The 11125-nt window shown below is 39.1% G+C and overlaps 2 protein-coding genes across 2 annotated transcripts; one reads left to right on the top strand and one right to left on the bottom strand.

Annotated features, from left to right (window-relative positions):
- The first annotated feature begins 325 nt into the window (after positions 1 to 325).
- On the top strand, positions 326 to 1571 carry LOC135672633 (putative GEM-like protein 8). The gene is made up of 4 exons (XM_065181133.1): positions 326 to 544; positions 672 to 737; positions 834 to 1108; positions 1187 to 1571. The coding sequence occupies exons 1-4, from the start codon at positions 436 to 438 to the stop codon at positions 1373 to 1375; spliced, it is 639 nt and encodes a 212-aa protein (XP_065037205.1). The 5' UTR covers positions 326 to 435; the 3' UTR covers positions 1376 to 1571.
- A 3475-nt stretch (positions 1572 to 5046) lies between these two features.
- On the bottom strand, positions 5047 to 9061 carry LOC135672632 (beta-galactosidase 1-like). Its single transcript, XM_065181132.1, has 18 exons — positions 8900 to 9061; positions 8720 to 8815; positions 8526 to 8638; positions 8373 to 8439; positions 8191 to 8283; positions 7957 to 8100; positions 7772 to 7863; positions 7556 to 7661; positions 7388 to 7475; positions 7186 to 7304; positions 6942 to 7106; positions 6662 to 6858; positions 6484 to 6572; positions 6280 to 6389; positions 6087 to 6197; positions 5890 to 5991; positions 5591 to 5799; positions 5047 to 5519 (listed from the first exon to the last, which is right to left on the bottom strand). The coding sequence occupies exons 1-18, from the start codon at positions 9059 to 9061 to the stop codon at positions 5129 to 5131; spliced, it is 2454 nt and encodes an 817-aa protein (XP_065037204.1). The 3' UTR covers positions 5047 to 5128.
- Positions 9062 to 11125: the final 2064 nt, after the last annotated feature.

Raw genomic sequence — 11125 nt, 5'->3', positions numbered from 1 at the left:
GTAGTCGACATCCACATGGAGAGAGACCGGAAGGGGTTGGTGGCGATGACTTGCTTACCGAGTGGCTAAGAATGACGGTTCTGAGTCATTGCTGCGTCATCCAACACTAGATTTTGAACAAAGATCAATCATTAAACTTAATCTTCGGTTTTAGGCAGCTGGTTTGCTTGCTTACTATTTATTTTATTATCTAGAAAGTAGAATCGAAATGTGTGTGATTATATTACAGTGGCTTTTTATCCTTGATGAGGATGATGATGACTGGATTATAAAGTTCTGATTAAGATAACCACTTTAGTCTTCTGAGTGCTACATACACCATCCCCACCCTGGCTGCATCACCTTATAAGCAAGGAAACATGGAGAAAGAAAGAGACCAGAAAAATCGACAAGAGTTGCAACCGAAGAAGAGCCAGACAGAGCAGATTTCTCTAAATGGAGAGCCTACACCGTGAGCATGTCATCGGGATTCCTGTGAGCTCCGTCGCATATGCTGGAGGGGAGGAACTGCCAGGAAATCCTGCTCCTTCCCACTGCAAACAGAGTAATCTTCATCTCTCTCTCTCTCTCTCTCTCTCTCTCTCTCTCAGAGGACTCAGAGCCTTCCCCATCCTTGGTTTCTGGACTGCGCTTAGGTTGTGTAATTTACGTGGTGCTTCCTCTGATTGCAGAGAAGGACTCTGTTGTCGACTGGATGAGCAAGCTCGGAGAGAAGGCAGGAGGCTTCCGCGAACATGGTAATCACCATCCCCTAACTTCATGAACAAAACAACACTTCTTCAGTGATCGGATCAAACTGGCACTATAATTGTAGGTTACTGTTTTGAGTGCAGTGATTTTGGGTCCCAAGATCTCTGAAACCATGAAGGGGAAGCTGAGCATGGGAGCTCGGATTGTTCAAGCAGGTGGGGTCGAGAGGGTCTTCAGACAAGCCTTCTCCATCGTGCCAGGCGAAAAGTTGCTCAAAGCCTTCCAGTGCTATCTTTCAACCACAGCTGGTCCCATCCCGGGCATGCTTTTCGTTTCCACTGACAAGATCGCCTTCCGCAGCGATCGATCCCTCAAATTAACTTCTCCTAAAGGAGGCTTGGTTAGAGTGCCTTACAAGGTAATCACAAGCTCCAAAGTGACCAACACAACTATCATAATCCAATGTGACAAACTATGAACTGTTTGTATTCTACAGGTTTTGATTCCACTCGGTAGGATAAAGGAAGCCATCCAGAGTGAGAACACTACCAAGCCAAACCAGAAGTACATCCAGATACTCACAGAGGATGATTTCGAGTTCTGGTTTATGGGTTTTGTCAACTGTGAGCGATCCTTCAGGTACTTGCAGCAGGCAATCTCAGTGTCCAATGAGCAAGATGAGTAGTACATGGAGTCAAGAGAAGGCATCAATACAACATCTTGTTGTGACAGATAGCAAAATTGCTCTACAATTTTTCTTAGGAGCAAAGTTTGATATTTGTGGCTGAAAAGAGGATTTGTTAATGGTATCTCTTTATTCTCTCTTAATGTATAATACTATCATACAAAAGCAGCAACCATCTTGGAATATGAAGTTATAATTGCTAATGAGTTGATGATGATGCACAGTTTGAAAACTCGATTGATTCCACATTATTGTGCTCGATTTTGCACTCATATCATACATGATAGAAAGTTGATTAGTAATATATCCATCCAAGATCTAGTAACTCGAACAATATTTCTTATGGTTCCACGATGGTTCGAGTTAATGGTTTGGTGTCCTTCGAGTGTTGCACAGTTATGCCAAAGTCATATCTTAGTTTTCTTATTACCCCAACGAGTACACTTCATCCAACAAAAAGAAAATAAAAATAAAAATGTGAAGAATAGTTTGTGTTGAGTTTCACCGAAGATCTTTGCATTAATGAATATTTGGACAAATAGGTCATATTTTCCTGAACTACAGACCACAGATGGAAGAATAATATACATAACTTTTAATATGGTAAACCCACTGCTGCTGTCATTAAAAATCTAAAGAATCCTTTCATTCAACTCAATCAAGAGGAAAATTTTCTTTTTTCTGTTGCATATAACTCTAGTGAATAATAGGAGAACGGGAAATTGGTTAATGGTGGATAAATGTGTTGGACGTAATCATGCTGGGACGTAACCAAATGAGCAAAGCAGCATTTCCAGAAAGCCTCCTTACGAACCATCCACAGATGACTGTTTAATGCATGGATGAGCAAGCAAGAAATAGGTTATTCCAAATACATTTATACTCTAATTCTAAACTAACTCATGATACAACCACGTATACCCGATTGTATTACTAGCAATTTGACATTTCATAATTCTTTGCAATACAACTGCAGCTCTGCGTCTCTCAAGCAAACTTTGAGTATATTCGTGTTATCTTCTCATCTCAAATAACTATAAAATGTACAATACATTTGTGATTTTATTACAGAAAATTACTTCATCATATCTCCCAAGTGATCTATAAATCCAGAAGGATATAACTAAAAGTATACTAATACACCAATTACATGTCAAAAGTATGTCTAATTAAAATTAATTGGGGATGTCTTAGAGACATTCTATCTTGAAATTTGGATGACATCATTTAGCACAAAATAAAATAGGACAAGATATCAATTCTACCAATGACACTCAACTATCAAAAATATTATGACAAACGCTCATGAATACAGTGGACCAATATGATGCATTAAAAAAGAATAATGTAAAAAATAATATAATTAAAGAAAGGATTATAAGATAGATAATATGATGTCCTAAGGAGTATCATAAAGTGTATTATATTTCCGAAGTGATGTATCAATCGGGAAGAATATAACTATAAGAAAATAGACTAATACACCAATCACATGTCAAAAGTATGTCCAATAAAAATCAATCGAGGATGTCTTAGAAATATATTATATATTAAATCTTCAATAATAGTGGATGATCTTATTCTAGCCTAAAATAAAATACGACAAGATATCAGTCCTACTGCAACTATCAAGAATAAGAATGCTAATGAATACAATGGACCAATCTATTAGATATAGTTCTCAATACATATGATGTTTTACAAATCTCAAAGCACTCGTACAATCCAGAAAATTAATTAGGCTAAATAAAATTCGAGTTAAGATTATGTCAATGACACGAACACGTAATCAATAGTTGATTGTTCTCGCTTACTATTAATTTTTTATAACGAGAAAGATTTACTTCAATTTGAAGATGTTGATATAGAATTCTTTGATAGTTTTAGAGGGCCTGTGTGACAGGGAGAAGGGCAACTTGGATCTCAATTTGAGGTTTTTCCTTTGTTTTGATATAAAAATCTTTATAAATAATTATATATATATATATATATATGTATATATATATATATATGTATAGTTCCTAAATTACTGAATCATCAATTAAATTAATTAATAGGATTTGTGTTAGCTATCTTGTTGGATAAAACCCAAACTCTATCCGGCGTGCGTGCGAGACGACCCCTCTCTCGATCATCCCCTCAAAGCCATGATGGTCGCCATGGCAATCCCACAATTAAACCATGCGTCGCTCTCCCTTCGAGCTCCACGGCCGGTCGTGGCCTCCGCTCGAGCGGCATCAACTGGAGCGATCCCCCTTAGCATCGCCGCCCCAACTTCTTCTTCCCCTTCTCTGAAGAAGAAGGTCCTTGCCTACTTTCTTGCTTCTTGCGCAACTCTTCTCTTTCCACGGAAACCCTAACCCTGAAGTTTATGTTCTTCTCTTCTCTTTCCATGAAAACCCTAACCCTGAAGCTTATGTTCTTCTTCTTCTTAGTGGCGAAAGATTCTTGTTCCCATCGGGATGGGCACGGAGGAGATGGAAGCCGTCATACTTATTCTGGATAGATTGTCTATTATTATCTTTAAATGATTTGTTACATTGTGATCACTGGTATATCATAATATTACTTGATATAGTTCCTAATACATATATGTTTTAAGACAAAATAAATTTTATAAATATATATTACCTTAATTTTTATAAAAATAAAAATTTTATTCTAATAAAAATAATATAAATAAATTTATATATTATCTTGATAATCCAACTAAATATATTTATTTTAATTTGATAAATAATAAAATGAACACCTTTTTATGAAAATAATATTATTAAAATATGAATATAAATATAATAAAACTAAGTATTCTTAAATAATCATGTTTTTTGCTAATGGATATTAGCTTTACAATCCGACCAAATATATGTATTTTGGTTATGAAGCACGAGGGCGATGATAATTCAACCCTCTTTCTTTGGCCTTAGATAGGTTCTCATAGCTCGTCTACCCCCTAATATGCATCTATCTCCATTACCCTCGTTTTTTTTGGATCTTTTTTTTTAGAGTCTCACCAATATATTCTTGAGCTATTAAGAACTTTGGTAACTCTCATGTGGTCATCATTTTTATCCGTTATGAGTTTATGAGAATAGAAATTGGGAGTATCCTCTATTACATGACAATTGTTGTCAAAGAAAATTTATAAATTACTATCCCAAATTTAGTTGAAAATATTTGGAATTACTTTAAGTGTTTTGATTTGTTTTTCTTATGCCTCACGTACACAGAGAATGGATTGAATATATTAATTAGCTAACTTCATATATATTTTTCTAATGAGAGGAGTGGCCCTCTCAACCTGTTAGATTTTTGTATTTTGATCTATATAGCTCTTCTCTTAACTTTTTAGTTTAGCTAATATAATTTACTTTTTGGGAAAAAATTAAAACTTTAATTTTCAAATTCATCTATCAAAATTATATATACAACTCCAAAATCAATTATTTTCATATTGATACTATTAAAATTAAGTTTAGAATATATCATTGAAATTCTAAAAAAATCATATATATATATATATATATATATATATATATATATATACACACACACACACACACACTTCTTTCATTTGAAAGTGAAGTTTTGATATTAGTGTGTTTTTATGTGATGGTAAAGATTTTGAAACATCTAATTAATAATTGATTTAGATTAACAACAGCTGGCAGAAAAAAAAGAACATAAACATACTGTTGTACTTCATCACGGAGCCTACAGATCTCAAGTCTAGGAACATTTATTGGCTTCTGGTCAACAGGTCACTTGAACTACCAGCTTCCTGGGAGAGGGCAGAGTGCCACAAGATTTGCCAAACTCCTCAGTGATCTCGATCGAGCACGATTCCTTTCCGAGACATGAGTCCTTGATGACAGCAAACGCCTCGTCGGAACTGCATCCTTTCCCACCCTCGAATGCTCCGCATGTTCCTTCCGGCTCTTCGAAGCTAGCAAAGTCAACGCTCGAGATCGTACGCCCTCTAAGGCACGACAAGCTCAGGGTGTCTCCCTCACTGGCGGAGGCGCATGCCGCACCGACAGTGACAGTCTGGAAGTTCACCTGCAGCGGATTGCCGCCGGCCTCCTCGAATAGCATTAGGGTGTTCGGCTCGCCGAGCTTCAGGAAGGATCGCGGGACGTGATACCTGCAAAGGTAGCGTCTTAGAGAACAGAATCGTGGAACAAGCCGCTTCAACTGCATGTAGTTTGGTATTACCATCGCTGGGACGGCTCGCCGCATCCAGTTTGGCACTTATTGGAGCTAAATGTGCCTCTGTAATCGCATTCATGGCAACCATCGGCTGAGGCAGTGTAGTTCGGCCAGAACCTGCCGATGCTATTGCCGTTCACCCAAGCTGTTCCTTTGCCCATGCCGAGCAAGTCAACCACCACCGCCTCCGAGCCTAATGGAGCTTGGAAGGTCGCCTTCAACCGTACATACAAAAGAAATGTCACTTCCCTGTCATCTCTGATAACAGTTAGATAGATCACATATGCAAAAGGTAAAGGCAGCACCTTATACCAAGTGAATGGTCTATTTGTTGGAAGCATGCCCGAATGCCACTTCACTGCACGTCGATCAAGGTGGATCCGTCTCACCTCCCCATCCAGTCCAATCTGATTGTAATGCTCATAATTAGTCGATGCGAGACTTGCATAAGAACGGAAGATGAGTGAAGCTGAAACAGGAGTGTGCTATGATGTATGCCTACCTTGTAAGACCAAGTATAATTGGACAAATCCAAAGTGGTATTTTCTCCAATCAATTTTACAGGTCCACCAACAATTCCTGTTGGCGCCAGATCATAATATGCACCATAGTTCTGTTTAACATGATAACAATCATCAGCTACAGTCTTTACAGCAGATGTAATCTAACTTCTGGAGATACGAATTAGAGAAAACCTGAAGGCCAACAGTTGCACTTAGCAATGATATTACATTTCGGCCAGGATTAAACCATACTTTTCGCTCGAAAGTGAAGTTAAGCTGTCCAGCCAGGCCATATTGAGAACCTATTCATTGATCCAACCTCGAAGTGTTACTAAAATACTTCTGTTCGAAGTAGAGAAGAATGTCTGAAAACCTAGCTATAGTATCTGATACTACCTACTAGCCTGCCATTAACAAAGGCATGGAGGATGTGGCCGGTGGTGTTGACACTCAGAGTAAATTCTTCCTTCTCGCCCACATCCACACTGGCCGTTGTTCGTTACATTCAACGGTTAACGGTCTGTCTTGCTAAATTGTATGCGTACTTTGATTAATATTTCAAGAAAATACTTGCCTGGTTGTGTACCATAAGTAGTCACTTTCATCAAGAGTGACGCTTTTCTGCTCTAAGAGATTGTTAACGGTGAATGTACTGCCAAAACCTTTTGCAGAGATTCCCAGTCTCTCTGGTCTCCAAGACCAATACAAGACTTCAGATGCTTCCATGGCAGTGTTTCGCTTCTTCACCATGAGAGAAGTCTGAGTCTTTACCTATAAGAAGAACAGGTAAAACAGGAAGTTAAATGGATCAGCAGAAAGCAGGCAAAAGGTTGTGTAGAAGTGGCAGTAATTACCTTGGCAGTGTTATATACTTCGCTCTTGCAGTCAGGAAGAATGCTGACAGACCAAGCAGGCAGGAAATATGTACTTCCCTCATAGTCTATGGTGGCATTTAATTTGCTGTTCTGATTACTCAAGAAACAAGCAGGATTGACTCCGTCACCAGAGTATTTGGTGATCTGCAATGACCACAGCATCATCACATCATGCTCCCACCCTTAGATCAAAAGATAAATTCATATCCGAAATCATCGATACCGTCAATTCATTGTCAAGATTAACTTCTTCGACTTCTCCATAGGTGAGGGCCTTCTCCATTAACTTAATGGATGCATGTAACTCCTTCAAATGCCCCCACTTTGGTTGCCTTGTGTAACCTAAAGATACATTCATGATCAGAGCATTTCCATGTTTTCCCGGGATCTATAAACTCAATGATCAGAGGGGTACACAGACATACCGTACTCATCGAGTGGAGCATCATAATCGTAGCTTGTGACAATGTAAGGGCCACCTGAGGTTCTGCCAAAGTTGGTTCCTCCATGATACTAAGAATGAGCAATTAATCATCCATTGGATCTTGGTCTTGAACATAACAATATACGCGACGCAGAGATATCTAACCAACCATATAGTAGTTTTGCAGTGTCCCTTTGGTTTGGAAAAAGCGAGCTACTTGAAATGCCAGTTCTTCGGCAGGCCTGTGTGGATCCGGAGAGCCCCAGTTCTTGAACCTGCAATCATCATTGCGGCATATCATCGAGCAGAAGAGCGAAAACCAGACAAGTGAAAGATGATCACTCTATGTTCATCAACAACAGAAAAATGAAGGATCAAAACACACCAGCCAGTCCAATTCTCTGTCCATATCTTCGGACTGTTCTCGTTGTTGGGTGTAAAAGCATCACAGCCGGAAAACCCGTTGCAAGTATTGATCTAAGTTAGATGCATCAGAATCAAAGTTTCTTCTCGTCAAGAGACAAGAAACATGAACAACATCATCAAACTAGGTTTCGATGAATTTACTACCATCGGCTGGGGAGCATCAGCTTGTTGGCACATGATCCATGGCACATCGATGCTTAGAGAATCTGCCATTTGCGAGCACCAATTGACGTAACGCGGCCCGGCATCGCCGTAGCTGGTCTCGACGTTGCCAAATTCATTTTCGATCTATTTGGATCAAAAATATTAATTAGAGATGGAAAAAAAAACAATCACATCTTCTCAAGTGCAATCTGAGCACAGAAGATTTTCATGTACCTGAGCTAAGATGATGGGTCCTCCTTGCGTTGCAAAGAGTCCTGCTTGCTTAACCATGTCTACTATTAAGGTAGTAAAATTTTGCATCTCATCCTTCATTGTCGAAAGTGATTTCAGACAGATGAGCTTATTCACAAAGTAGGTGAGTCTAAAGACACATAATTCAAGTTACAAACTCTGACCTTCCACGGCTGGTTATCTGTCCTCAGTTCTATGTCTGGGATTTGTCTCAACCAGACAGGAAGTCCTCTTGAAAACATAAAAGTAAAATTAAAACGGTAGATAAAAATCAATATAATGATCAATGTTTTATGACTTTAATTCTTGTTACATACCCATAATTCCACTCGGCACAAACATACGGACCGATCCGAAGGATGGCATACAGTCCAGCATTATGAACTTCTTTGAGAAACCTAATGAGATCGTAGTTGCCTCCAAAGTAGTACTAAAGAAGAAGAAACGAAAAGAATGATCAAGTATTATACTCCACACTTCATACATGTAAACACACTTGGTAAACCACAACCTCACGTCGCCTGGGCTCATGGCCATTCCAGAAAACATACGTCTCGATTGCATCAAGCCCTCCTTCTTTTGATTTCTGTACCAAGTCCGGCCACATCTGGAGAACAAGACGAACTCGATCAAGTATGAGCGTGAAATGTATCTGTTTAATGCTGTAATTGTCATGGTTGAAGATGCTAACCTCAGGAGTACTGCGCGGATAGTGGATGGCGCCGGTGAAGAGAATCCGACGTTGGCCGTCGATGACCAGAGCTCGTCCATCGTGAGAGACCGTCGTCGAACGAGCAATGCAACAAAGAGAAGAAGCGATCAACAAGAACAACAAGTATTTGGAGGCCTCCATCTTCCTTCTCTACGTAGACAGTGAATTGTGAAGCCCATATATATATGCACACACAATCCTTATCCTTTGTTCTTATCATCATTACACGGACAATTATGGGAAAAGCTAAAAGAGGTTAAAATCCAGACTATAACATTCCAACTAGCTGGATGATAAAACTTAAAAGGAGAATCGCCGAAGATCTTTTGACGTATTACTTAGGGATGTAATCAAGAAGAAATCGGATTTTTCATTCCTATATCCGGATTCATTGCATGTCTAATGATCCGTTTCTTAGATCGGTGGATTGGGCTTCATTTTTCCATGTTAAGGTTCAGATGGCTATACTATAAGCTGTGCTCGCATGGAAGATATCAAATCATTATCTTATATTTTAAGACAAAAGGTTCACGAATGTAAATTTATTTATTCTCGTTTCTTGATGTGTAGATACAGATTTTATGATACACGTCTCCTTGATACCTGAACCCGTTTTCGACCCAACTCGATTTGCAACCTGAACCACATCTGGCTTAAGATCAATAATTTAATGTGATATCAGATGACAAAGATCGTTACTGTGGTTTCATGTGAACAATTATATCTGTGGATTGTTGTGCAGGCTTTTACTGCAGATGATAAACAACAATGTCCAGATAATGTTAAGCTGAGTAAGAAGAGCAGGGATTTCTGCAGACTGCACAATACAGCGTTGTTGGAAGAACAGAAACATCTGAACATTTGTTATCATTCTTTTCCCGTTCTTCATGTGCAGTTTTGTTCTCCAGTTCGAATTACAAATGGCCTATTGACTACAGCTAGAAACATTCTCAAAGTCATGGCAGAAGAAAAAGACTCGGTTGGATGGTTTGTGCGGCATACTTTTGTCCTATGGCAACGTGAAACCAACCAATTTGTCTTCAAGAACGTGAGCTTTTCAAAGCCAGAAAACTGTCACTCCTTGCTGACAAAGAAAGGGAGCTACTGGACAAGAAAAGATTGGATGTTCCTCTCAATCATAGAGTTAATTAGATCCGATCGAACTGAGTCAAACTGAGCTAGGAATTCTATATGATATAGTCGTCCAATTGCACCCAACTTTCTGTGGATGGAACAATACAAAACAAGAGTTCCATGCACCCTTCTTTGTTGACTACGTAACAAGATCTGTGAATCCTTCAACTCTGATTGCATGGAGGACATCACCTCCTAGTCGTGACTGATTCCAAACATTTCAGTCCCTTGTTTGAGAATTACTGCGATACTGCCATTGACTAGCAACTCACATAGAACAAAATGTCAGAGGTCAGGGTTTGAAGCAAAGGAATCGCCAAAAGATAAGTCTATGAATCTTTTCTTTATTTCTAACTCCGAAGTACATAAATCATACTCCTTTCCAGTTGTGTTTAGGCCCCCCAAAAAAAAAAGTAAGCCATCAGAGTCTGACTCACAACCAAATAGTCAAATCAGGAAACCGAAAAACCAGCTAATGGATAACAAGCTAAGCTACCCTCCACCATAAAGTCCAATCATATAAGTCAAGCCGTGAGATTGACTTGTAAGTTGTATTTATTGGACAATACTGTCTACGGAGCGAGTTTAAAATTGAAGAGCAGGTATGTAGTGAGATAAACATGCATTTGCGTCCAAACAAACAAGTGATGCTGATTTGGATGGAGCACATCTCAATCTTCAACCAATTAGATTATGACACCAAATACATCCGTTCAGACGAGAGTTAGAGAGTTTGTTCCCTTTTTCTTTGGGCCTCTCTTGTGCAAGTGGATGGTGTATGTGGCAAGTCGTCATTGGTGATCTAGTGGGACCCTATCACCGGAAGTCAAAATGCAGTAAAAACGGGAGCTGAGATCAGGTTGACCAACAGCTACCTGCTGTGTTCTGAGACAATATATAAAGCCTGGATGATTTATCGTGTGCAGATCATTGACTTGACACACAAGGAAACGGTCGGTCTAATCCGCAGTGGAAATTGTTGACCTGACGAACCCGTTGATGCCCAATCGAGTCGCGTCACCTTCTATTTAAACTCATTGGATTCAATTTCGGCATGATCGAGTCGAGTCA

This window comes from Musa acuminata, chromosome BXJ1-4 (genome assembly GCF_036884655.1).
Source record: "Musa acuminata AAA Group cultivar baxijiao chromosome BXJ1-4, Cavendish_Baxijiao_AAA, whole genome shotgun sequence".
Classification (NCBI taxonomy): domain Eukaryota; kingdom Viridiplantae; phylum Streptophyta; class Magnoliopsida; order Zingiberales; family Musaceae; genus Musa; species Musa acuminata.
Note: the sequence above shows the minus strand (reverse complement) of the source record. Positions and strands in the feature narration are given on the sequence as shown.

What these genes read in the sequence shown, in the direction of transcription:
- LOC135672633 (XM_065181133.1), top strand. Translation starts at nt 436, where the DNA reads ATGGAGAGCCTACACCGTGAGCATGTCATCGGGATTCCTGTGAGCTCC. An exon ending in TCCTTCCCACTGCAAACAGA is followed by an intron (nt 545 to 671) that starts GTAATCTTCATC and finishes CTCTGATTGCAG; the next exon opens with AGAAGGACTCTGTTGTCGAC. An exon ending in TGGTTAGAGTGCCTTACAAG is followed by an intron (nt 1,109 to 1,186) that starts GTAATCACAAGC and finishes TGTATTCTACAG; the next exon opens with GTTTTGATTCCACTCGGTAG.
- LOC135672632 (XM_065181132.1), bottom strand. Translation starts at nt 9,061, where the DNA reads ATGGAGGCCTCCAAATACTTGTTGTTCTTGTTGATCGCTTCTTCTCTT. An exon ending in ATCCGCGCAGTACTCCTGAG is followed by an intron (nt 8,816 to 8,899) that starts GTTAGCATCTTC and finishes CTTGTTCTCCAG; the next exon opens with ATGTGGCCGGACTTGGTACA. An exon ending in AAGTATATAACACTGCCAAG is followed by an intron (nt 6,859 to 6,941) that starts GTAATTACTGCC and finishes TTCTTCTTATAG; the next exon opens with GTAAAGACTCAGACTTCTCT.